At 43.3% G+C, this 27,721-nt stretch overlaps 2 protein-coding genes across 2 annotated transcripts; both read right to left on the bottom strand.

Annotated features, from left to right (window-relative positions):
* Positions 1-6,801: 6,801 nt before the first annotated feature.
* Positions 6,802-7,215, bottom strand: LOC135650575 (uncharacterized). Its single transcript, XM_065170052.1, has one exon. The coding sequence runs from the start codon at positions 7,213-7,215 to the stop codon at positions 6,802-6,804; it is 414 nt and encodes a 137-aa protein (XP_065026124.1).
* Positions 7,216-9,588: 2,373 nt separating this feature from the next.
* On the bottom strand, positions 9,589-11,175 carry LOC135650573 (uncharacterized). Its single transcript, XM_065170047.1, has 2 exons — positions 10,948-11,175; positions 9,589-10,884 (listed from the first exon to the last, which is right to left on the bottom strand). Exons 1-2 carry the CDS (start codon positions 11,173-11,175, stop codon positions 9,589-9,591), a joined length of 1,524 nt encoding a protein of 507 aa, XP_065026119.1.
* Positions 11,176-27,721: the final 16,546 nt, after the last annotated feature.

The following is a 27,721-nucleotide window of genomic DNA, read 5'->3' as shown; positions in this document are numbered from 1 at the left end:
AAATGGCAAGAACTATGTTAAATGAACATAGTTTACCCAAATATTTTTGGGCCGAAGCCGTAAATACGGCTTGCTACATCATGAATAGGGTTCTAATAAGACCATCTCTATCAAAAACTTCCTATGAATTATGGAATAACAAAAAACCAAATATTTCTTATTTTAAAGTTTTTGGTTGTAAATGCTTTATTTTAAATGAAAAGGATGCCTAAGGTAAATTTGATGCTAAATCCGATGAAGGCATCTTTCTTGGCTACTCTTCCGTTTCTAAGGCTTTTCGAATTTTTAATAAAAGAACCTTAGTAATAGAAGAGTCTATTCATGTAGTTTTTAATGAAATTTCCGATTTAAAGAAAAATGATTTTGATGATGATCTTGGTTTTGATAATTTGAATTTAAATGAACCCTCTCCTCAAAATAGCCATTTGAATGTATCTTCTTCCGAAATTTCTTTACCAAAAGAATGGAAGTATGTAGATGCTCATCCAAAAGAGCAAATTATAGGAGATACATCAAAAGGGGTTCAAACTCGTTTTTCTTTCAAAAATTTCTGTGCTAACGCCGCTTTCCTTTCTCAAATTGAACCTAAATGCATTGACGAAGCCTAAAAAGATGATTTTTGGGTCATTGCAATGCAAGAAGAATTGAACCAATTTGAGAGGAATGAGGTATGGAAGCTTGTTCCTAGACCAAGTGACCACTTAGTCATAGGTACTAAGTGGGTCTTTAGAAACAAGCAAGACGAAAATGGTATCGTGGTTAGAAACAAGGCTAGATTAGTGGCCAAAGGTTTCAACCAAGAAGAAGATATCGATTACAAAGAAACCTTCGCTCCCGTGGCTCGATTAGAAGCCATAAGGATGCTTCTTGCTTATGCTAGTAGTAATAATTTTAAACTATTTCAAATGGATGTTAAAAGTGCCTTCTTAAATGGTTTTATTTCCGAAGAAGTATATGTCGAACAACCTCCCGGATTTGAAAATACTCTTTTTCCTAATCATGTATTCAAATTGACTAAGGCTCTCTATGGCTTGAAACAAGCTCCTAGAGCTTGGTATGAAAGGCTTAGTTCCTTTCTTATTTTAAATAATTTTACCAAAGGCAAGGTTGATACTACATTGTTTATTAAACATTTTAAAAATAATTTTCTTATTGTGCAAATTTATGTTGACGATATTATTTTTGGCTCTTCGGATGAATCACTATGTGAATCATTTGCCAAATCTATGAGTCATGAATTCGAAATGAGTTTAATGGGGGAATTAACTTTCTTTTTAGGATTACAAATCAAACAACTTAAGGATGGTATATTTATTAACCAATCTAAATACACATTAGAATTGTTAAAACGATTTAACATGGATAATTCAAAAGCAATAAACACTCCTATGAGTACTGCGACTAAGTTAGATATGGATGAAAATAGTGAAAATTTCGATCAAAAAACATTTAGGGGAATGATAGGTAGTCTACTCTACCTTACCGTGACTAGACCGGATATTATGTTTAGTGTAGGACTTTATGCTAGGTTTCAATCAAATCCTAAATTATCTCATCTCAAAAGTGTTAAAAGAATATTTAGGTATCTTAAAGGAACTCCAAATTTAGGATTATGGTATCCAAAATCTGAAAAATTTGATTTAATAGCCTATGCGGATGCCGATTTTGGCGGATGCAGAATAGATAGAAAAAGTACATCCGGAACATGCCAATTTTTAGGACATGCACTTGTTTCTTGGACTTCCAAGAAACAAAATTCAGTTGCACTATCTACGGTAGAAGCCGAATACATAGCTGCAAGTCCATGTTGTGCACAAGTCATTTGGATGAAAAATACATTAGAAGACTATGGAATTCACTTTAAAAATATTCCCATAAAATGTGATAATACTAGTGCCATATGTCTTACTAAAAATCCAATTCAGCATTCTAGAACTAAGCACATCGACGTTAGGCATCATTTCATACGCGATCATGTCCTTAACAATAATGTTGTTCTAGAATTCATTGACACAAAGCATCAATTAGCAGATATATTCTCTTATCTTTCGACTTGAAAAAGATTTTCATCAAAGTTTCGCATTTACATTATGCTTAATGAGAATAACAATAAGTTCTACGGTTAGAGCTTATCGGTTTATACTTGAATTCAATGATGAAATTCAAGTGTTTTATCTTCTCATAATATGGCATATAGATAGGGGGAGTTACGTTTAACTCCGTCATCAATTGATTGTCATCATCAAAAAGGGGGAGATTGTTGAATCTCGGATTTTAATGATAAAATCAATTGATGGGTTATTTGATCTAATCCATATTATTGAGTTAAGTATGCAGGATTAACTACGATAACCAGAAAATACAAAGCAAGAATACCGGAGTCAAGTTCGATGAACGTTTAAGAGTCCGAAGAATCGTCGGAGATGATGATGGAACCAACCGAGAAGAAATCGGGAACCTGTTGGAAGTTCGCCGAAGAGATCGTCGGAGGTTCGTAGAGATCACCGAGAAGTCTCGGCTACTCATTAAAGTCATCACAAGTTCGGGAGCGTGCTTGGACCCCGTTGGAAGAAGTTCATCAGAAAGCTCGCCGGAACAAGACTTGACGCTCGCGGTTGATAAATTGCTTAGGATGTGTTTTGTTATGTAGTTCACTTGTAATTAGGATTAGGATTAAGAAGATAATCCTATATCCTGGTTAGGGGCCAACTAGGGCCAAAGTCAGATTTGGTTTGGGCTAAAAGTAAGCCAAACCAAGTGAACCGGAGAGCCAGGCGGTGGCACCGCCCAGCACCCGAGTGCTGGGCGGTGACACCTCCTTGGCTGGGCGGTTGCACCGTCCAGCACCCGAGCGCTGGGCGGTGGCACCGCCTGGCTGGGCGGTGGCACCTCCAGCACCGGGAACCCTAAGAGAATTCAAATTTTGGAGCCCAAAATTTGAATCCTCTTGAGGCCTATAAATACCCCTCAAATCTCAGCTGAGATTACAACTTTTGAGAAGCATTTTGATTGAGAGAAAAGTCTTAGAAAGTCTTAGCAAGTCTTGTTTTCAATTTGCTAGAGAGTTCTCCTCCTTCTTTCTTATTGAAAATTTGTAAGAGGTTGAACTGCTTGTAAAAGGTTGTAAGAGGGGTGTTTACCCTTCCATTTCAAGAGATTTGCTAGTGGAAGGTGGGAGCCTCATCGAAGAGGGGCATCGCAAGTGGAGTAGGTCATTTGACCGAACCACTCTAAAAATCGGCGTAATCTCTGGTTTGCATTTTATTATTGTCATTTACATTACTGCAAATCTTCTTACTGCTTTAGTTCCTTATTACCCTTGCTGCGCAACTTTAAGAATACGCTTTCAAGTTAAACTCTTCAAGTTCCGTTCTTATCGTATGAAAGATTTTGTTAAAATCGAAGTTTTAATCCGCTGCACTAATTCACCCCCCCTCTCTTAGTGCCGCTCCGATCCTAACATTGAGGCCTATAAATACCCCTCAAATCTTAGCTGAGATAACAACCTTTTGAAAAGCAATAGTTTGAGTTAAGAGCCTTAGAATAGTCTTTGCAAGCCTTGTTTTTCATATTGCTTAAGTGTTCACCTCCTCCCATCTTGTTGAAAAGAATTGTAAGAGTGTGATCCACTTGTAAAGGTTGTAAGAGGGGTACTAATCCTTCCCCTACAAGAAATTTGCTAGTGGAAGTTGGAAGCCTCTTCGAAGAAGGCTTTGCAAGTGGATGTAGGTCATTTTGACCGAACCACTTTAAAAACTGCTGCGTTATCTGGTTTGCATCCTACTCTTGCCATTTACATACTGCAAACTTCTCTACTTAGTTACTACGCTTCCATACATTTCTAAGTTATCAAGCTTCTAAAATCGGTTTCCATTGATATTGCTTTTCATCGGACGAAAGATTTATCAAAACCAAAGTTTTAATCCGCTGCACTAATTCACCCCCCCCTCTTAGTGTCGCTCCGATCCTTACAGAGGTGACGTTTGCATCTTTGTAGCCCACTTCCGGAGAGGAAGGGTCGTTGTTTTGGCAGGATGCAGGCTATAAATAGCACACCGTCGGCTTCCTGCACGCCCTGGCACCTACATTTGCTCGACCCCTTCTTTGGGTGAACTAGTCTCATACCCATCGGCTGCCCTACCTTCCTTTCCAAGACTTGGTAAGGATGGCTTCTCTTTCTCTGCCCTCTTCTTCCTCGCCTCCTGCTTCCGGTACCGTCGGAGAGGGGGCATTGTTGGCGAGCCCTCGCTCGTCGTCCGAGGAAAGGGCTGTCAAAGCCCTTGAATCGCTAATGTGGCCACACGACCTCGACTCAACTGTGAGTGAGTCGTTGCTTGGCTCCCTTCGGGATCGTTACGGTATCCCGACGAAATTCACACTCATTGCCCCCGAGCCGGGGCAGCGGGTGTATGATCTTATACCTAGGGGCTTCGCCCTAACCGTGGACGCCTTCGAGGCCGGGTTGCGCCTCCCGTTCCATCCAGTGAAAATCTCCTGTGTCTCATGGTGGCGTATCTCCCCTTCTCAGATGGCGTCAAATTCCTGGCGCTATCTGGTGGTGTTCTTAGGGGAATGCTACTATGCTAAAATTCCCCCGAGCCGGTCTCTTTTCCTCTCCTGCTTTTGTCTATCCAGGGGGTTGGGGGGTTATTATCTGTCCGCCCGACTGGGCTTCCGGGTCAGCGGGGCTCCTTCTAGCAACAAGAGGTGGAAGGAGCATTTTTTCTACGTATGCCATCCGGAGGGTTGAAATTTTGGGCTCCGGTGGGCGACGCACGCGTCGATAATACCGCCCCGGTTCTGGATGAGGGGGAGCTCCAGGCCCTTCGAAGATTGAAGGAGATCCTCCTGTCCTCCCGAGTCATCCGGAAGATGACCGAGGCGTGGTTGGTCGAGGTGGGTTTGAGCCCGGTACCTCGAGGTATGCCTTAAAGAAGGTAGCGGCAGGCCTTCCTGTTTTATTTTTTCTTTTTTTTTGTGTTCTAACCGAGGTCGGTGTTTTCGTGCAGAAATGGTGAACCTCACTGCAGTGCGCGGAGGGCATACTTCGTTGGCCACATCCCCGTGGCGTCCAACCGGCCTGGGCATTGGCACGCGGGAGGTGCCGGTGGAGCTCGAGGCCAGCCGTCCTCGAAAGAAGGCCAAGGTTGCTACTTCGAAGAAACCGACTCCCCCGAGGGCTCAGGCATGTGAAGGGGCGGCGGAGTCGGGCTCGCGCGATCGGCGAAGGGGGCATGGCCGGGGTGAGGCCGGTCCTAGCAACGAGGGGGCAGGAAAAGCACCCAAGGAGCCCTCGATTCGGGACTTGTGTCGTCTGCCCGCGGGGGCGCCGAACGACTCCTACTAGGCACGCCTGATGGGCGAGCTTTCGGAGGGCCAACCCTTCGATCGGTTGGTGGCCCACTGGGGGGGGCTGACCCGCGGGACCCGGGTATGGGCTGATGGGGAAACTGCAGTCGCATTCATCCGAGGAGGGCTTCACCCAGATATGGCTTGCGAGCTGTATACCATGACCTCAGATGTCTTGCTTGGTAAATCCATGAAGTCATTGTTGTGAGTAAGCGTCTCGCTATTGGTTCCCGACCTACGGTTTGTCCGAGGGTGGTCCTAACCTTCCTTCTGCAGGGCCAACACTACGCGATGGCGTTGGCGGACCGCGTGTGTGACGCAGGTCGGGCCCTAGGCATCCTATGCAATCGGAATGCCGAGCTGCGCAAGCAGCTCGAGGAGGTCCGCGCGGGGGCAGCTCCGGAGGTGGTTGTGGTGGCCGAGCAGTGCTCTTCGGAGCTCGAGGCGGAGGTGATGCGCCTCCAGTCTGAGGCGGGGGCGACCGACCAGCATATGTCGGCGCTGGAGGCTGAGGTCCTTCGCTTGAAGTCTGAGGCGAAGGCAGTTGAGGAGGAGAAGGAGGGTCTCCAAGGGCTCCTAGGGGTGGCGCAGACCGAGGCTTGCCTGGCCCGGGGCGAGGTGGGCACCCTGACCTAGAAGTTGGAGGGGGCCCTTGCTGAGGCGAAGGGGGCCTCAGAAGCTCTGGCTGCCAAGCGGGATCAGCGGCCAAAAAAAGACAAAGAAATAATTGAAGCCTACAAGCAATCCTCAGGCTTCCAGCTCGGGCTGGTCCGGTCAGGGCAGGTCACCTAAGAGTACGGGTATCGGATCACCCTAGGCCGGTTCAAGATGCGCCATCCCGGGCTGGAAGTCGAGGTGGATCCGTTTGCCTCGCATCCCGAGGATTTAGATGTAGATATGCCAGATGAGGTTCCTTTTGACGATAGCGTTGGGGGTTCCGATGGTTAGGGTAGAATTTTGAGGTCGGCTCGGCTGAGCTGAGGTTGAGTCCTATAATCTCTTTTTGTAATCCTCGAATCCTGTTACAGTCGAGTCCTGTAATTCCATGTTTCTGAAATAAAGAAGACTTTTCTTCGTATGTTGTTCAGCGAAAAGCTCCTTACTCGGAGGAGAAACTTCCTCTTTTTTTTTAGCCGAACAACTTCTTCCCTTAGGCGAAAAACTTCGTTCTCAGACGAAGAACTTCTTAAGGTTCTGGATGTTCCATGTTCTCGGCAAAGAAGAACCGTCCATTGTCGTGAGCCTGTAAGTACCTGGTCGGATTACCTCGACAACCCGATAAGGTCCCTCCCATTTGGGGGCCAACTTCCCCCTCGCTTGGGTCGGGTCGCTTACCTTGGTCTTGCGCAAGACTAGGTCGCTCAACTTGATCGGTCGGGGTCGTACCTTCCTGTTGTAGACCCTTGCGATGGCCCTTTTATAAGAGAGGGCTTTTAAGTGTGCGTCGGCACGCTACTCCTCCAACAGGTCGAGGGCGGCTCGAAGTCCTTCGTTCGAGACTTCCTTGTCATAGCTTCCTGTCCGAAGGGTGGCAATGGCTACCTCGGGCAAGAGGACAGCTTCAGTTCCGAACACGAGGCTGTAGGGGGACTCTCCGGTCGCGGTCTTGGGAGTGGTGCGTAGCGACCATAAGACGCTCGGGAGTTCGTCCGTCCAAGCCGATCGGGCTGCGGACACTCTCCTTTTGAGCCCGTCTAGGATGGATCGATTGGTCACCTCTGCTAGCCCGTTCGTCTGAGGGTAAACCACCGAGCTAAACCTTAGCTGGATTCCGTGGTTCGCGCAGAACTCCCGGAACCTTCTATTGGCGAACTGGGGCCCGTTGTCTATGATAATGGTTTTGGGCAAGCCAAACCGAGTCACCATGTTGTTCCACACGAACTTTTCTATTTGCCATTCTGTGATCGTCGCTAGTGGTTCGGCCTCGACCCACTTTGTGAAGTAATCCACGCCCACGACAATGTACTTTCGCTATCCCGAGGCTAGGGGAAAAGGGCTGAGCAGGTCCAGGCCCCATTGCGCGAATGGCCATGCGCAGTCGATGGGGGTGAGCGGGACCGCGGGCTGCCGGGGTGTGCGGGCGTGTTCTTGGCACGAACTACACCGTTGCACGTGGGCCTTCGCGTCCCGACACATGGTCGGCCAGTAGTAACCTTGGTAAAGTATTTTGTGTACCAGGGTTCGCCCGCCGATGTGTTCCCCGCAGATTCCCTCATGGACCTCAACCAGAACTGTTCGAGCTTCGTCGGGCTCCAAGCACCGCAGGAGGGGGTATGTGAAGGACCGCTTGTAGAGTCGTCCACTGACCTCGGTATACCACGCGTGCGTGCGACGCAGGCCCTGAGCTGCCGCTTCATCGGGCGGAAGAGTCCTGTCCCGTTTGAAGCGCAGCAAGTCTTGTACCCAAGTGGAAGTCGCGCTGCCTGAGGTTGCCGCTACGACTTCGATGGCACGGGCAGGGAGCTCCTCTACCTCGGGCCCGACTTTGGGGGCTGGCTTTGATGCCAGCTTAGCTAGCGCGTCGGCTCGCTCGTTTTCTCCCCTCGGGACGTTGGATAATGTAAAATGAGGGAACTTGGCGGTTAGGTTCTTTGCCTGTGCTAGGTACTTGGCCATGGTCGGGTCCCGAGCTTCGTATCCACCGCTGAGTTGCTCGGCTACCAGCTGCGAGTCGGTTAGGACGCGGATGGCGACCACTTGCATCTCGAGGGCCAGCCGTAGTCCTGCAAGGAGCGCCTCGTATTCCGCCTCGTTGTTAGTGGCTTGGAACCCGAAGTGGAGGGAACGTTCGAACGACCGTCCGTCGGGAGATTGCAGCACCAGCCCCGCGCCGGCACCTTTTGAGTTGGCCGACCCGTTGACGTGTAGGACCCAGGCCTCGGGAGGTTGCTCGAGATCCTCGTCCCCGACCTGGGTTAATTCTGTGATGAAGTCGGCCACGAACTGGGCTTTGATAGCGGTCCTGGGCGTGTATCGTATGTCATGCTCGCCGAGCTCCATTGCCCATTTGAGGAGGCATCCTGCAACATCAAATTTAGATAAGATCTGCCGAAGCGGCTAGTCAGTAATGACCTCTACCAGGTGAGCCTGGAAGTAGGGGCGTAACTTCTGGGCTGACAGCATGAGCGCAAACGCCAGCATCTCGATCGGGGGGTATCGTTCCTCCGGCCCGGTCAGGACGTGGCTGGCATAGTAGACCGGGAGCTGTTCGCCGGAGTCTTCCCTGACCAAGATGGAACTGACCGCGTGCTAGGAGGCAGCCAGGTAGAGGCCTAGCTTCTCCCTGGGAGAAACTGAGGCAAGTCGGGGGAGGTTGGCTAGGTGTTGCTTCATTCGCTTGAGGGCTTCCTCGCATTCTGCCGTCCACTGAAAGTTCTTCGGGTTCTTCAATGCTCTGAAGAAGGGGAGGTAGCGATCACCTGATCGGGCAAGGAAACGGGATATGGCGACGAGCCTCCCATTAAGGCGTTGTAGGTCTTTGATCGTCCGAGGTGACTGCATGTTGATGATCGCCTGGACTTTCTCTGGGTTGGCGTCAATTCCTCTTTCGTGTATGATGAACCCGATGAATTTTCCCGAAGTAACGCCGAAGGCGCACTTCGCGGGGTTGAGCCGCATGCCATATCTGCGCAGCGTGGCGAACGCCTCGGCCAGATCGGCCAGGTGGACCCCCGCCTCTTGGCTTTTGACGATCATGTCATCGACGTAGACTTCCATGTTCCGCCCGATCTGGTGGGCAAACATCTTGTTTACTGTTCTCTGGTATGTAGCCCCGGCGTTCTTCAATCCGAAGGGCATGACCTTGTAGAAGTAGACCCCTTGATCGGTGAGGAAGGCCATGTGCTCTCGGTCTTCGGGTGCCATTTTGATCTGGTTGTATCCCGAGAAGGCGTCCATAAACGAGAGGCGGGCGTGTCCAGCCGTGGTGTCGACCAACTGGTCGATTTTTGGAATGGGGTAGCAATCCTTCGGGCATGCATTGTTGAGACAGGTGTAATCGACGCACATCCTCCAGCTTCTATTAGCTTTCTTGACGAGGACTACATTGGATAGCCATTGTGGGTATCTGGCTTCGTCTATGAAGTCCGCCGCCAGAAGTCGGCCCACTTCTTCCCGTATGGCCAGCTGCCGATCAGGGGCCTGCCGTCTAGGTTTTTGTTTTACCGAGCAAGCATCGGGTGAAATATTGAGGTGGTGCTGCACTATCCCCGGGTCGACGCCCGTCATGTCAGAGGGCGACTAAGCGAAGACGTCGGCATTCTTCTGTAGGAGGCCGACGAGCTGTCTTCGTTCTTGCTCAGGTAGCTCCGACCCGATCCTAACCATCTGCTCCGGCCGACCTTCTTGCAGCGGCACGTCTACGATGGACCCCCTCGGCTCAGGATGGGAGGCTGGCTTCTTCGCCTCTCGGAGGTCTGCCAATGGTGGTTCGGTCCTGGCCCTCTTGTGTAACGAAACTGCGGTCAGGTAGCAGCGCCTGGATTCTCGGGGACTTCCTACGACCTCTCCTGCCCCGGCGTGGGTCGGGAACTTCACAGTTTGGTAGTAGGTCGAGACGACAGCTCTGATTTTGTTGAGGGTTGGCCGGCCGAGAATGGCGTTATATGCAGCGGGGAGGTCGATTACTAGGAAGGTGGTCATTACCGTCTTTGACTTCGGCGGGGCTCCCAAGGTCAATGGTAAAGTGATTGCCCCCAGCGGTGAGATTGAATCACCGGTGAATCCGGTGAGTACCGAGAGGATTGGCTTCATGCTATCTCTGGGTAAGCCAAGCTTTTGGAAGGCGTCGAAGTAGAGTATGTCGGCCGAGCTCCCGGTATCGACCATGATCCTCCTTACTTGCACATTGGCTATTCTGGTCGATATCACGAGTGCGTCGTCATGCTCGGCTTGTTCGGGCACCTCGGCCTGGAAGGTGTCATTAGGCTCGGGCCCGTGCCTAGGAGCTTCAGCCGGAGCGGCTCTGGCGTACACCTTTCTTCTTGTCATGGAATCCCCGCCAGATGTGGGGCCGCCCGTTATTACGTCGATGTGTCGTTCGATGGGACCCTCCGAGCGCGGTGAAAGTTCTTTGTCCGGTTGGAGGTACTGACCAAGGTGTCCCCTACGAATGAGCTCCTCGATCTGCCTCTTTAGCTCCCGACACTGTTCGGTGTCGTGCCCATGTTGCCTGTGGAAGCGGCAGTACTTTGACTGGTCCGCCAGTGCCCGCGGATTCCTCATCGGGTAAGGTTCTTTGAGCAGTCCCTTTTCCCTTATGTGGAGGAATATTTCCGTTCGGGACGAGTTTAAGGCTGGGAGAGGGGGCCTCGATGTCAGCGGGTCGGATCTGTCTAACCTACGCCGAGATGCAGCGGGTTGCTGCGGCCGGGGCGGCTCCATCTTGACCCTCTTGTGCTCTTTGTGCTTCCCGGCCATCCATGTCTCTGCGGCGACGAACTGGCTTGCCCGCTGGAGCATCTCGGGTACCATTGTGGGGGGCCGTTCGACCAGAGACCAGAAGAACCTGGAGGGCCGCAGGCCTATCATGAATGCCTGCATCAATAGAGAAGGGTGAGTGTCTGAGAGTCCTCGGATCTACGTCGTAAAACGATTTACGAAGTGGGAGAGGGGCTCGTCCTCCCTTTGGTGGAGTCCGAGGAGCAATGCCATGGACGGCTTTGGACGGGCATAGGCCAGGAAGTTGAGCTCGAAGTCTCGGGCGAGCTGGTCGAAGGAAGAGATGGTCCCGGTCTTTAGGCCACTATACCATGCGCGGGCCGGTCCCCTTAGGGTTGTTGGGAACGCCCTGCACATCAAGGTGTCAGAAGTCCCATATAGCGCCATTTAGGCGCGAAACGCGGCCACGTGATCCGCGGGGTCAGCGGCGCTGTCATAGGCGTCGAGGGATGGGAGCCGGAAGTGTGGTGGAATCACTTGGTCTTGTATTTCGGGTGCGAACGGTGACCCTTGGTATTCGTTTGCCCCGAGCTCCCCCTTTGACCTGCGAACCTCCTACTGTACTTCGTCGAGGCGTTGATTGAAGAGGCGCAACTGGGCTCGCAAGGTGTTCGTCGAGTCCGTGGGTGGCACCTCAGGCTCTGGGCGGCTCGACATGTCTTCCGCCTCTCGATTTCCGAGCTGGGTCGTTCGGTTTCGAGGCAAAATTGGGCGCTCGGGGAGTGATGCACGCGTCCAGGCGTGGGGCTCACGTGGTTGCAAAGGCTGGATTACATGCGGGGGCATCGACTGGGAGACGAGCGGGATGATAGTCTGCATCACGCCCGACAGTGCTCGGACTTGGTGAGCGAGATCGTGGAAGGCTTCGGGCGGAACAAGTGATGGGCCAACGGGGACGTCAGGTGGCGACAAGCCCGGGTCGTTGAACAGCCGCCGGTAGCGCTCTGATGTCGTGGCGGGGCGCTCGTCTCGGAGTTCACCCTGCGGGGGATGATCTTCTGGGGTGCTAACCGGACGCGACCCCATGGCTGCGAGTTCGCCAGAGTGGATCTGCTAATCGTTGGACATTCGGGCCCTCCTCCTAGCACCAATCTGTTGCAGTGTGCAACTGTTTAAGCCGTGGCCTCGGGGCCGACGCGGCTCGGTTCGGGGGTCCGAATGTGGGGGATCTCAAGCGGCGTCCCTCGGGGTCTCCCGGCGGCCGAGCGCGGTGGTTCGGGTCGGGAGGTCGGGTCGGGAGGAAGCTCCGCCGCAACGTCGGGAAGGGGCGATCCCGTCCTTCACACCTGCACATAGGTCGGGCCGGGAGCTCGGCCCGACCCCTCCGACGATCAAGTCAGCGATGTGGAGGGGATTGCGGATGAGGCAGAAGAAGAGCCTCTGAGTGTTTCGTGTCTGAGTGAGTTCGTCTCCCCCCCTCTTCGTTTAGAACTCGGGAGTATTTATAGGATAGTTTAGTGTTACCTAATGATCCTGCCTGTGGGAGGCAGGATCGTACCTCTGATGGCGTCTGACATTGCTATTGACATTGCGTGGGGAGCCGACTCGCCGCAGGGTATGGGCGAGGGTCGGTCGTCGTCCTCCTCTACCTCGGTCCAGCGCGCGGGGTCAGACAGCAATGAAGTTGTTGTCTGAGAGCGGATGACGTCAGGATGTGTCTAGTCATCATTATAGCTTTCTTCCTTAGGCAGAGTGGCGCCCAGGTGAGATCGACGTCATGACACATCATGTTGCCATTATTACCCCTATCAACTAGGACTACGGAATCGTTGTCTGACAATAAGGCATCATCAACCATCTAGCATTCCGTAAGCGAATCAATCAATGAACTCATTCTCCAATGAGCACCTATACTGTATCCCTAGTGTCCCTATACGAGCAGCTATGAGACCAGCTGCATCCATCATATGGACGGGTATATAGCACACCAATCTGTCCGGTTATCATGATGTCCCTCTCGAGTAACCTATGACCGGGATTATTTAGGATACGTGTTTAAATGTGAATCGATCTCATTATCATGATCTCATCACGATTCGATTCTTATTGCACAAATCCAAGGACATCACAATATATATGCATATATGCAATATTTATAAAGTGATATACGCCAAAATATAATAAGCAAAAAGATTCTGTATTAAGTCACACATGCCATCACTCATGTGATTGGCTTGCTGGGCACCTATGACTAGCACTTATAACCTTTTACAAGTAGTTCACACTCTTACAGATTTTCAAAGAGAAAGAGGGAGGTGAACACTCAAGCAATTGAAAACAAGACTTGCTAAAGACTTTGCTAAGGCTTTATCTTAATCTCTAACTTCTCAAAGGTTGTATTCTCTACTAAGAATTGAGGGGTATTTATAGACCCTAAGAGGATTCAAATCTAGGCTCCAAATTTTGAATTCTCTTAGGTTCCTGATGCTAGCGGTGCCACCGCCTATCAATGGCGGTGCCACCGCCTATCAGTGTCTAACACTAATAGTGTACTGGTGGTGCTACTGCCCAGTCTGGTGGTACCACCACCCGATCCTCGGGTTCTAGGCGGTGCCACCGCCCGGTCCGGCGGTTCCACCGCCCGATTCTATGAGTCACTAGATGGGCTTCAAATCTGGCCCAAACTAGGTAATATCAGGCCCAATTGGCCCATAACCAGGATATAAGATTATCCCTTAATCCTAACCCTAATGATATGCAAACTATGCAACTGAATACATAGTCCTAAGCAAGTTTTCAATCGGCAAACGTCGAGTCTCCTTCCGGCGATCTTCCGACGGACTTCCGTTACACCCTCGAATTTCTTCTGGCGGACTCCCAGCAGGTTCCCAATCTTGTGGCGAGTTCAGTGAGTAGTCGAGCCTTCTTAGTGATCTCCGTGAACCTTCGACGATCTCTTCAGCGGACTTCCAAAAACTTCGACAAGTCCCCGATTTCTTCTCGGTTGGTTCCGACAACATCTCCGACGAATCTTCGGACTCTCGAACACCTATCAAACTTGACTCTGGTAAACTTGCTTTATGTCTTCAAGCTATCGTAGTTAATCTTGCACATGTAAAACAAAAGTTCGATCTAGACAATTACTCCTTAAGCAATTAATTAAGTTGTCTAGCATGTCATTGGTCTCTCGACGCATCGTCTGATTCTTCAGCACAACGTCCTCTCTTGCGGCCTATTGCTCAATTAGCCAGTTGACTTCGCAACTTCGATACCCTTGGCGCAATACCCATTCTTCTTAGCCCGATGCTCGAATCCATGGCCCGATGCCTTCTGTCGATACGTCGACCGATCCACTGGCCCGACGTCCAATCTTCTGACATGTTCCTCTAGCACAACATAATTTTCCTGCTTTAACTGTCTCATGCTGATTGAAGCATCCTGCATCACTCAAAACATAGATTAAATCATAAACATATAGCAAGTGGTTTCATCATCAAAATATGAGATTCAACAATCTCCCCCTTTTTGATGATGACAACCACTTGATGGCGGAGTTAACCTTAATTCCCGGTGTTTAAACAAACTCCCCCTATCAATATGCCATATTGATAGAACCTTGAATTCATCATGAATATTTACAATACGTCATTATACATAACATGATCATACTTCTCCCCCTTTGTCATCAACAAAAAGGAGAAGTGTCACTTTCTATGTGTTTGAGATATAAAGTTCAATACATTGCATGAAAAAATATAGTGTTAAATTTTATCATCATGCAATTTTGCTATTATCATCGATATCCAAGGTAGTATGATAACAATTACTACAACATACAAGCTAGTAAATTTTACAACACTTTTAGAATATGCAAGCTAGCAGTTTTGAGATGTTCAAGAAAGCATCCCTTGCTTCTTGAAATACGCAAGTTTGCTAGATGTGCAAGTTAGTATGTTTTGCTTCTTGAGATAGGCAAGATTGCGCATTTGGTATGCAAATTTATAGTATACAAGTTATCAACTTTTACACATAAAAAGTTAGCAAAAAGATATGCAAGATGGACTATTTTGCCTCTTTTCAAAATATGTAACTTGGCACATATTGCTTCTTTGAGATTTGCAAGATAGCACTTTTCCTTGAGATTACAAGATAGCATTTCTTGCTTTTGAGTTGAGCAAACTAATAAGTTTTGCCCCTTTTTGTGATATGTACATTTACAATTTTTGCTTCTCTTGTCTTGTGCAAGCTAGCTGGCTAGCTAGCAAGCTAGCTATCTCCCCTTTTGTGATTGTCAAAAAGAAGGGAAGACCTTTTACATTAATTTCTAAATCATGACAAAAGTAAGTATTAATCTTATTTGTGCATCATTATATTTTCAAATTAAAATATGTACAACTTCAAAACTTTACATTTGTATCCTTACTTCATGCATTATACAAATAAATTAATCACTAAGGGCATATCATACATGATACATCATTTTAGTAATAAATTATAGTATTTATCAATTTTTTGATCATGATACCAAGCATTCATCATTTAGAGCATTCATGATACACATTATATGCATATATTATCACAATAAAAAGCAATTGCATATATAATTTCAAATCATAAGTGTTTCAAATCATGATGGTATTAATTTATCAAATTGCATCCTACCATGCATGATCAAAACTTCTCCCCATTTGTATTTCATGCATAATTTCATTTCATCACATTAGGAGTATCAAGAGGAATTAATTGGGTGATGAGATAAATATTTCATGAATACATGGAATTGTATAAAAAATCATATCATAAGTGTTTCATACATTCATATCATCACATGAAGGAATATAAACAAAAATTGGTGATGAGACATTACATCATTAATGCAATAAAATTCATATAGCATATCATGGTTTATTAGAACTAGTCTTCTTTTTGGTGAATAGAAAAAATAGTAGGAGAGCAAGATCTCAATTCATGCATATCAAATATTCAATCATCAAAATCATGATTCATCTAAAAAATGCTCCTCTTTAAATATTCAAAGAGAGATCTTAGGAGATCAAATAATAAGAGATTTTCAAATAAAATTTGAAGTCAAGAATTTTTTTTAAAAAAATATTCTCTTTAGTAAATCACAAAAGGAAATGTAGGAGAAAAAGATTTCAATTCATACATAAGATCTCTTATGATTCATATTAAAAAAATTTTCAAAATGTAAGAGAATAAAGAGTAAGAAATCCTGATTCATAAAGGATTTCATGTTATAAATTTTAAGAGATCAGGATCATAATTTTGATAAAAAATTAATCAAATTTAAATCATCAAAATCATTATTAAAATATAAGATTTTCACAAAGATGATACAAATGGATTCATCAAAATCAATAAGATAGAACAAAATAATTTTCAAGAAGAATGTTTTCCTCTTTTTGGTTGTTTCAAAACATATGATTTTATTTCATTTATGGCAAATAAAAACATGTATCATGTTTAAAACCGAAAGTGTAAGATTTATTACAACAAAGATCAATAAGTCACTTTCATTATGGTAAAAATCAATAATCCATAAATCGCAAGATTCATCATGCATAATTTCAAAATTTATTAAGCATGATCATTATACATGATACTAAAACATGGTTTCAAAATGTTTAATATTTTTATTACACAATTTCATCATTATGCATCATCATATTTTCAAATTTGAACATGCACAATTTCAAAACTATATCTTTCATTTTTCATGCATGATACATATAACTCAATCATCATTATGAGTATATTATATATGATATTCAAGCATTCATGATACATCATTTTGGCAACATGGTCATAGCTTTTCAAATGATGGTATCTAAATGTCAAAGTTCATTACATCCTATCATGCATGATCATTCACTTCTCATTTGTATTTCATATATTATTCAAAATATCAAGAGAATTATAATGATGAAATATACATTTCATGAATGCAAGAAATTTTACATAATAAAATTCAAGTTATAAATTATCAAGATGTCAAGTAGCATAGGTTAGTTTGAATAAATCATTTTTAGTGAATACCAAGAAGAATCACATCATGAAAGAATTTTGATTCATGGAAAAATTTCATGTATCGAGAAATCAAGATGATAATTTATAAAAAAATATTACAAATTATATTCAAGAGAAAAATCATCATTCGTTTTCAACTCATTCAATTTGTCAAATCAATATCATGATTTTGATATAACTCATTTCAAATTCAAATCATCAAATGAAAATTATTTTCAAGAGATTCATATAAATCAATAAGATAGAGAAAAACAATTTTCAAGAACAATGCTTTTCTCTTTATAGTTATTTAAATTCATGTAATTTATTTCATTTATGCTAGATAAATATGTACATCAACATTTAGGATCGAAAAATGAATTTTGTCATAAAAACCATCAAGATCAATAAACCACAAAAATTATTATGTATAACTTTACAATCTCATGCATAAAATCATCAAATTAGAGTATCAAAATTTTAATATTTTCATTCCATCATTTTGCATTGGTTTCATTGAACATAATTTTGAATAATTCTTATAGATAACTAAAACTTCTTTAGTTTTAATTTATGTGATTGACTTTATATTAGCATGCTCAAATTTTGTTCTTAAGTCAAAATTATACATCATGTTTGACAACCAAAGACAAGGTTCGTAAAAAAAATCATCAAGCCTTCCATTCAAAAGCCATGCATCATTATTAAGCATGATATTAAACTCCTCAATATTTTCATTAAGACATCAAGCATGGTTTCAATCAAAATCGCAAATCATCAAAATATACATTCTTACTTCTCAAGCACATACATCAGATTTATATTTAACATTTTATTGCATTTTCTTTTTTAAATTTAAATTATTAAACATGCAATTTTCAAGAAAATTATTCCTAAACTAAATTAAAAATAACTCATGAAAAGTATTATGTAATTTCAAAATAAATTAGGGAGATTTTGATTACCTCATCGTTGAAAGCGGTTAAGGCATAATTTGCCACCTCGCCTTTCTTGATTTTCTCCTCATCTTCAGAGGAGCTCGATTCATCCCAATTTGTGTTCTTCTTCTTGCGTTTAAAGCAAGTAATTCCGTTCTTTTTGCTTTTTAATTTTTGTTTCATTTGTAGTTTAAGTTCACCATCACTTGAGCTTATGCTCAAGTGGTCTTCATGTGTTCTATGTCCCAAATCCTTCCTATCCTTTGGAAGGTTGTTCTCGAGTTTCCTTTTTGTCATATTGTTCATTTCGTAGGTCATTAAAGACCCAATTAGTTCTTCGAGAGGAAATGTCTTAAGGTCCTTAGCCTCTTGAATGACCGTAACTTTTGGATCCCAACTTTTTGGAATGGATCTTAAGATTTTAGTTACTAGTTCAAAGTTAGAAAAACTTTTACCAAGAGTTTTGAGTCCATTGATGACATTCGTAAAACAGGTGTACATCTCCGATGGACTCACTTGGTTTCATTCGAAAAAGTTCGTAAGAGTGCATAAGAATGTTGATTTTGGACTCTTTCACTCGGCTAGTGCCTTCATGAGTGACCTTAAGAATTCTCCAAATATCAAAAGCCGAAACATAAATCGAAATACAATTAAATTCATTTTTATCAAGTGCACAATATAAGGCATTCATAACCTTTACGTTTAAAGCAAAAACTTTCTTCTCCGATTCATCCCATTCGCTTATCGGAAGAGAAGATTTTTGAAATCCTTTTTCAATAATATTCCAAAGCTTGAGATTCAACGAAAGTAAGAAAACTCTCATTCGAGTTTTCCAATAAGTGTAGAGCATCCCATTGAAAAAGGGAGGATGAATGAGAGAGTGACCGTCTTGAAAGCTGTAAAGAGCCATTTCTATTTAGGTATTAAACCAAAGTAGAAAACCATGGCTTTGATACCAATTGTTATGATCAGAGCGACACTAAGAGGGGGGGGGGTGAATTAGTGCAGCGGATTAAAACTCGTAAGTTTGAAAACGATTTCGTAAATGCGTAGAGATTTCGATTCGACAATGAATGACTTGGTGAAAGTAGCTTGAGTAAAGTGAGAAGATAAAAACCGAAAGCTTGCTACTATGCAAATAACAATTTAAGAAAGGTAAACACTCACACATTCAAGGAACACACCAATTTAAAGTGGTTCGGTCAAAATGACCTATATCCACTTGCGAAGCCTTCTTCGATGAGGCTCCCAACTTGCAAATCACTTTGAAGGGGAAGGACAAATACCCCTCTTACAACCTTTTACAAGTGGTTCACACTCTTACATATTTTCAAAGAGAAAGAGAGAGGTGAACACTCAAGCAATTGAAAACAAGACTTGCTAAAGACTTTGCTAAGGCTTTATCTCAATCTCTAACTTATCAAATGTTGTATCCTCTACTGAGAATTGAGGGGTATTTATAGACCCTAAGAGGATTCAAATTTGAGCTCCAAATTTTGAATTCTCTTGGGTTCCCGATGCTGGCAGTGCCACCGCCTATCAATGGTGGTGCCACCGCCTGTCAGTGTCTGACATTGATAGTGTACTGGCGGTGCAACCGCCCAGTCCGGCGATGCCACCACCGGACCTCTCAAGTGCTGGGTAGTGCCATCGTCCAGTCCAGCGGTACCACCGCCCGATCCTCGGGTTCTGGGCGGTACCACCGCTCGGTCCGGCGGTTCCACCGCCCGACCCTACCGGTCACTAGATGGGCTTCAAATCTGGCCCAAACTAGGTAATATCAGGCCTAGTTAGCCCCTAACCAAGATATAGGATTATCCCTTAATCCTAACCCTAATTACATGCAAACTACGTAACTAAAAACATAGACCTAAGCACGTTTTCAACCGGCAAACGTCGAGTCTCCTTCCGGTGAGCTTTCCAGCGATCTTCCGACGGACTTCCGATACACCCTCAGATTTCTTCCAACAGACTCCCAACAGGCTCCCGATCTTGTGGTGAGTTAAGCGAGTAGCCGAGCCTTCTCGGTGATCTCCGCGAACCTCCGACGATCTCTTCGGTAGACTTCCAAAAACTCCGACAAGTCCCCGATTTCTTCTCGATTGGTTTCGGTAGCATCTCCGACGAATTTTTGGACTCTCGAACACCCATAGAACTTGACTCCAGTAGACTTGCTTTATGTCTTCAAGCTATCATAGTTAATTCTGCACATGTAAAACAAAAGTTCGATCTAGACAATTACTCCTTAAGCAATTAATCAAGTTGTCCGGCATGTCATTGGTCCCTCAACGCTTCATCCGATTCTTCGACGCATCGTCCTTTCTTGCGGCCTATTAGTCAATCAGCCAGTTGACTCCGCAACTCTAATATCCTTGGCGCAATACCCGCTCTTCTTGGCCCGATGCCCGAATCCATGGCCCGAAGCCTTCTATCGATACGTCGACTGATCCACCAGCCCGACGTTCAATCTTCTGACATGTTCCTCCGACACAACATGATTTTCCTGCTTTAACTGTCTCATCCTGATCGATACATCCTGCGTCACTCAAAACATAGATTAAATCATAAACACATAGCAAGTGGTTTTATCATCAAAATACGAGATTCAATAGCATCATATATCTTAGGATTTAGATCTATAGAGATAGATCTAAGAGGATGGTTGGCTTGTCTCAGTCCAAGTACATAGATACTATTGTAAAAAGGTTTGGCATAAAAAATTCCAAGAGATGTCTCATACCGATGAGACATGGGATATTGCTTTCTAGGAGTATGTCCCCAAAGACTCTTGAAGAAAGGGTGAACATGGATAGGATACCCTATGCCTCAGTAATAGGGTCTATCATGTATGCCATGCTATGTACCAGGCGTAATATAGCGCATGCTCTGAGTGTCACGAGCAGGTATTAGGTGGATCAAAGCTTCGAGCACCAGAAAGTAGTAAAGTGTATCCTTAAATACTTGAGAAGGACTAAGGATCTTTTACTAGTATATGAAGGTAGTAGCCTCAAGGTTAAAGGCTACACAGACTTGAGTTTTCAATCTGATATTGATGATAGTAAGTCAAATTTGGGGTATATGTACACATTGAATGTAGGAGCAGTGTGCTGGAAGAGTTCCAAGTAAGATACTACTACTGACTCGACCACAGAGGTAGAGTACATTGCTGTAGCAGAGGCAGCAAAAGAGGGAGTTTGGATGAAGAAGTTCATTATAGATCTGGGAGTCGTTCTAGGCAACGAGGAACCGATTCCCTTATATTGCGACAATAACGGGGCGATTGCTTAAACAAGGGAACTCGGGTCTCATCAGAACTGTTCTGAGGAGGTTTTAGCTTGTTGGAGAGAACGTGACCAGAGGAGATTAGCAGTGAAAAGAGTTCCATCCGAAGATAACATTGCAGATCCACTAATAAAGTCGTTATCTCATATTGTCTTTAAGCATCACAAGAGTCTGATGGGGATCAGATATATAGGTGATTGGCTTCAGGTTAATTGGGAGATTGCTTATCCTATGTGCCCTACAAGCCAATCACGAGAGTGATGGCACATGTGACTTGCACGTAGTATTTTTGCTAATTATATTTTGACATTTATCACTTTATATTACTTGTTGCATATATGCATATATATATTATGATGTCCTTGGATCTATGCAATGGGAATCGGATCATAATGAGATCATGATAATGAGACCAATCCGCCTTTAAACATAGATCCTAAATAATCCCAGTCATAGATTACTCGAGAGGGACACCGAGATAACCAGACAAACTAGTGTGTTGTATACCCATCCATATGATGAATGCAGTTGGTCTCATAATTGCTCGTGTGGGGACACTAGGGATATAATACATATGCTCATTAGGGAATAAGTTTACTGATTGATCCGCTTACGAAATGTTGAATGGTTGATGATGCCTTATGTTGAATCTCGGATTTTGATGATGAAACCAATTGATAGTGTTTATGATTTAATTTACGTTTTGAGTGACGTAGGATGCTTCGATCAGGAAGAGATAATTAAAGTAGGAAGAATCATGTTGGGCTGAAGAAAAATATGTCAGAAAATTGGACGTTGAGTCGAAAGATCGGTTGATGTATCGATAAAAGGCTTCGGGTCATGCATTCGGGCATCGAGTCAAGAAGAGTGAATATTGCGCTAAGGAAATCAGAGTTATAGAGGTTAAATGACCGATTGGGCAATAGGCTACAAGAGAGGATGATGCGCCAAACAATTGAATGAGGCATCGATGAACCAATGATGTACCAGACAACATTTGATTAGCTTAGTATTAATTATCTAGATCGAAATAGGTTTTATGTATGCAAGATTAACCACGATAGCAAGGCATAAAGCAAAATGAAGTCTCGGAGTCAAAGATGTGATTTCGTTAGGAGTTTGAGAGTTCATCGGAAGTCCGGACGTTCTGTTAGGATCGGGGGTTGGCACTAAGAGGGGGGGATGAATTAGTACAGTGGTAAAAACTACATCGGTTTGAAAAACTTTATACGATAAAAATCATTTTCGATGAAAAATCGATTTTGGAACTTAACTTGAAAGCGTACGTAATAAATTGAAGGCAGTAAGCACTTAAGGAGATTTGCAGTAAGGTAATAGCAAGAATAAAATGCAAACCAGAGAACATGGTAGTTTATAGTAGTTCGGTCGTCATGACCTACATCCACTCCTCTGATTCCTCTTTTGTCGAGGCCACCGGCATCCACTAATAATCTTCCTTTGATAGACGAAGATCAAACTCCTTCTTACACCCCTCTTCTCCTTTTACTGGGTTTAGGAGACAACCCTTACAAGCACTCACTCTCCTCTCTTAAACAGAATTCTAACACTTAGACTTGGAGGAGGGAATTTCTAAAGAGATTGCAGCAGCGTTTCTTTATTTTTAGACTCTCTGTGCTTGTGTATCTTTACCAGGGATGAGATGGATATTTATAGCTTCAAGTTGACTCAAACTTGGAGCCTAAAACTTTCCCATTCCGGGTTCCCCGGGCACGAGCGGTACCACCACCAGCGCTGGGCGGTACTACCGCACAGGTCTGGTGGTACCACCGCTTGGGGGGCAGTGCTGGGTGGTACCACCACCTAAACTTGTGATATCACCGCCTGACACCCTGTTAGGGGTGGTACAACCACCCAGACTGGGGGTACCATCGCCTGACATAGTCTCGAATACTGTGCCACAATGGTGAGGCTTCTTGGGGCACTGTTTCGACCTCTTATTGGGCCCAACATAGTTCTTACATGGGCCTAGCTAGCCCCTAATTGGGTTGGCCCAAATCCAAGCCCAATTACGTGCTAACTATGAAATCCTAAGACATTTGCTAAGCTAAACAAGTCCCTATGTCTATTCTTCCGGTGAGCTTTCGACGAACTTCCAACGAACTTCTGACGATCTCTCGGTAATGTTCCGGCGGACTCCCAACAAGCTCTTGGACTTCACGATGATCTTCTTGGTTTGTTCCGACGAGCTTCTCTGGCAAGCTCCGACACTTCTCGGCTGGTTCCTCCAGAACTTCCGACAAACGTCCGGACTTCTAACGAACTCTCGAACTCCCAACATAATTGCGTCCTTGACTCCGGGACTTTATTTTGCTTCATGCTTTCTATCGTAGTTAATCCTGTATACGTAAAAACATACTTTGATCTAGATAATTAATACTAAGTATTAATCAAGTTGTCTTGCATGTCATTGGTCCCTTGACACTTCGTCTGATTCTTCGGCGTATCGTCCTCTCTTGTGGCCTATTGCCTAATCGGCTAGTTGACTCCTCAACTCCAATATCCTTGGTGCAATATTCGCTCTTCTTGGCCCAATGCTTGAATCCATGACCCGAAGCCTTCTGTCGATACATTGACCGATCCACCGGCCCGACATCCAATCTTCTAACATGTTCCTCTGGCCCAACATGATTCTTCCTACTTTAATTGTCTCATCCTGATCGAAGCATCCTGCGTCACTCAAAACACAGATTAAATCATAAATATTATCAATTAGTTTCATCATCAAAATACGAGATTCAACACATTCGTCGGAAGTTCTATCGGAATTAACCGAGAAGTACAAGAGCTTGCCAAAGAAGCTCATCAAAACTCCAAAAAGATCGTTGTGAAGTCCAGGAGCTTGCCGGGAGTCTATTGGAACATTACCGAGAGATCGTCAGAAGTTCGCTAGAAGATCACCAGAAGCTCACCGGAAGAAACCTAGACTTACAGACTTGTTTAGTTTAGTAATTGTCTTAGATTTCATAGTTAGCACATAATTGAGATTATAATTGGGCCAACCTAATTAGGGGCCAGTTGGGCCCATGTATGGACTATGTTGGGCCCAATAAAAGGCCCAAACAATGACCCAACAGGTGGCACCATCGTGGCACAATCTCCGAGATTGTGTCAGGCGGTGGTACCGCCTAGTAGCAGTGTTAGGTGGTGGTACCGCTAGTCTGGGTAGTGGTACCGCGAAGACCCGGGAAACCTAGGATGAGACCTTTTTAGGCTCCAAGTTTGAATCAACTTGAAGCCTATAAATACCACTCTCATCCCTGGTTAAACTACACAAGCACAGAGAATTTAAAAAGGGAAAAACATTATAGTAATCTCTTATGAGAATCCTTCTCTTCTAGTCTAAGTGTTAGAAAAGTTTAAGAGAGAAGTGAGTGCTTTTAAAGGTTATCTCCTAAACCTGTGAAAAGGAGAAGAGGGGTGTAAGAAGGAGGTTGATCTTCACCTATTAAAGGAAGATCAATAATGGATGTCGGTGGCCTCGATAGAAGAGGAATCGATGGAGTGGATGTAGGTCATGATGATCGAACCACTATAAATCGGTTTGCATTCTTGTTCCGCTTTTAATTCTCAAATTGCAAACTGATTTACTTACTTTATTTGCTCATTATATTCTTACAAACGCTTTAAAGTTAAATGCTTTCCGAGATTAGTTTTCGACGAATGAAGATTTTACAAAGCCAACATTTTTATTCGCCGCACTAATTCACCCCCCACCCCCCCCCCCCCTCTTAGTGCTGACTCGTTCCTAATAGTTGGTATCAGAGCTATGTATTTCTCATTTGGTTTAACACCTAAGAGAAATGGCTCTTTTCGGCTTTCAAGAAGGTCACTCTTTCATTCGTCCTCCCATGTTCAATAGGATGGACTACACATATTAGAAAACTCGAATGAGAGTTTTCTTGCTTTCTTTGGATTTGAATTTATGGAATATTGTCGAAAGCGGTTTTCAAAGGTCTTCTCTTCCAATGAACCATTGGAATGATTTGGAGAAGAAGACTTTTTCTTTAAATGTGAAAGCTATGAATGCTTTATTTTGCGCCTTAGACAAAAATAAATTCAATTGGGTTTCTACTTGCGAAACGACTTTTGATATTTGAACATTCTTGAAACCACACATGAATGCACTAGTAGAGTAAAAGTTTTGAAGATTCATCTTTTAATGCATGACTTCAAATTGTTTCATATGAAACCAAGCGAAACCATTGGAGACATGTACACCCATTTTACGGATGTCATCAATGGTTTAAAAGCACTTGGTAAAAGTTTTTCGGATTTTGAACTTATAAACAAAATTTTATGTTCTCTTAATAAGAACTGGAATTCAAAAGTAACTGTCATACAAGAGGTAAAGGACTTAAAAAAATGTCCACTTGAAGAACTTATCGGGTCTTTAATGACCTATGAAAAAACCAATGTGGTACAAAACAAACTTGAGGACAACCTTCCAAAGAATAGAAAGGATTTCAGACTTAGAACAATTGAAGACCACTTGAGCATAAGCAAGTGATGGTGAACTTGAACTCCTCACTATGAAATTTAAAAAGTTCATGAAACAAAAATTAAAGAATAAAAAAAATATAATTACTTGCTATGAACGCAAGAAGAGGGAAGCACTTTGGAATGAATTGAGCTCATCCGATGATGAGGAGGAAACTGATGAAGAACAAACCAACAAAAGCGAGGTGGTAAACTACGCCTTAACGACTTTCGATGACGAGGTAATCAAAATCCCCTTAGTTTATTTCAAAATTACATGATGCTTTTTATGAGTTATTTTTAATTTAGTTTAGAAAAAATATTTTTCTTAAAAATTACATGTTTAATAATGTAATAAAAATGTAAAAATTGGGATCATGCTAGTAATTTTGAAAATGATAATGAAAAGTGCATGCTTTATGATAAAGTAACAAAATGTTAGACTTAAATCTAATGCTTAAGATAAATCCTATGTATGTTTTTAAGAAGCATTATTGTGTATCATGTTGATTTCCGTATTGTTTCTCGATTTTGATTGAAGATGCTCTATGATTAATGAAATCATGTTTGATTTGAAGTAATGCATAATGATCATGCTTAACAAGTTTATATATCAAAATTATGCATGATAATTTTTGGGTAATTTATGATTTATTGATCTTGATGATTTCAATAATGAGATTTACTCTTTCGATTTTAAACCATGATGTATGGTTTTAATACAAACAACTTGAGCATGCTTATATGATATCAATCACTTAAATTGAAACAACTAAAACGAGGAAAACATTTTTTTTTGAAAATTTCTTTTTCTCTATTGTATTGATTTTGATGAATCTATTTGTATCATTTTTATGAATCTCTTGAAAATGATTTTGATTTGACGATTTGAATTTGAATGAGCTTTATCTTGATTTTTCAAGATTTATAACTAGAGATATCTTATGCATCAATCAAGATATTATATCATTTCTTCTCCTTGTTTCTTCTTATCCTTTATTTAAAGAGGAGATTTTTGTTGAATCATGATATTTTGAATTATAACTTGAGATCTTTCATTAATATATAAATCATGACTTTGACAACTTGAGATTCTTATGAATCAAGATTGTTTAATGTGTTTCTTCTTTTTGCTATCCAAAAGAATCATAATTTATCTCTTGATATTCATAATTTGTCTTCACGAATTGTATACCTCATCACCAAGTTAATTTTTTTCTTGATATATTTCATATGATGATTTGATAAATGATGAATGTTTGGTACCAATAATCGTGATTTGATAAATGTCCATTGGGATAGAATCTCATAGTCCTTGAGGAAATGGGTGAAGTCTATACTCAAGTACTCACCTCCTCGATCTGACCAAAGAGTCTTGATACTCTTTCCAGTTTGGTTCTCCATTTCATTCTTATACTCTATGAATTTCTTAAAGGCCTCGAACTTGTACTTCATTTATTATATATGTCCATACCTTGAGAAAGCATCAATAAAGGTAATGAAGTAGGAGTAACCACCAATGACATGAGTTGACATGGGTCCACATACATCACTATATATAAGTTTCAGTAGCTCAATGGTTCTCTCTCCATTTCTACTAAATGGAGAGTTAGTCAATTATTCATAAAGGCAAGGCTCATAAGTTGCATATGACTCATAGTCTAATAGATCTAGATATTCATCATTTAGCAACTTTTGAATCATTCCCTCATCGATGTGACTTAGCCTTCAATGTCATAGGTATGCACTGTTCACCTCATCTTGTTTCCTCTTGGACACATTTACATTCATGATATATGTAGCAATATCTAGCATAAATAAACGATTATGCAATATTCCTCTCGCCAATCTCCTTGGTTTTGCCAGAATCTATAACAAATTACCGGTATCTAATACCAATGCACTATGACAAAAACCTGACAAATGGAGACTAATCATGAATGTACTTGAAGCTTCTCCAAGCTTCTGTTTTGCCCTCTCTACAAAGTACTCTTTGTAGTTCCTCTTCTAGTGCCCATCTTTTCCGTAGTGGAAGCACTAGCATTTGTCCTTTGTCGGGTCTTTCTTAGCAACCTTTGCTTTATCTGATCTGCCCTTGCTCTTGCCCTTCTTAAGGGACCTTTCTGCTTTCCTTTTCTTTCTAGTCTCACTAGTGTAGAGTGCTCTTTGACTCCCTCAACATATTGAGAAGTTCCGGGAGAGTCACATCAAGCTTGTTCATATTAAAATTAATTATGAACTATGAAAAG

This window comes from Musa acuminata, chromosome BXJ3-10 (assembly GCF_036884655.1).
Source record: "Musa acuminata AAA Group cultivar baxijiao chromosome BXJ3-10, Cavendish_Baxijiao_AAA, whole genome shotgun sequence".
NCBI lineage: Eukaryota > Viridiplantae > Streptophyta > Magnoliopsida > Zingiberales > Musaceae > Musa > Musa acuminata.
The sequence above is the reverse complement of the archived record's forward strand: the minus strand, read 5'-3'. Positions and strand labels throughout refer to the sequence as shown.

Coding starts and splice junctions, on each gene's coding strand:
- LOC135650575 (XM_065170052.1), bottom strand. CDS start 7,215: ATGGTGACTCGGTTTGGCTTGCCCAAAACCATTATCATAGACAACGGG.
- LOC135650573 (XM_065170047.1), bottom strand. CDS start 11,175: ATGGCGCTATATGGGACTTCTGACACCTTGATGTGCAGGGCGTTCCCA. Junction 10,885..10,947: donor ACGAGCCCCTCTCCCACTTC/GTAAATCGTTTT, acceptor CTATTGATGCAG/GCATTCATGATAGGCCTGCG.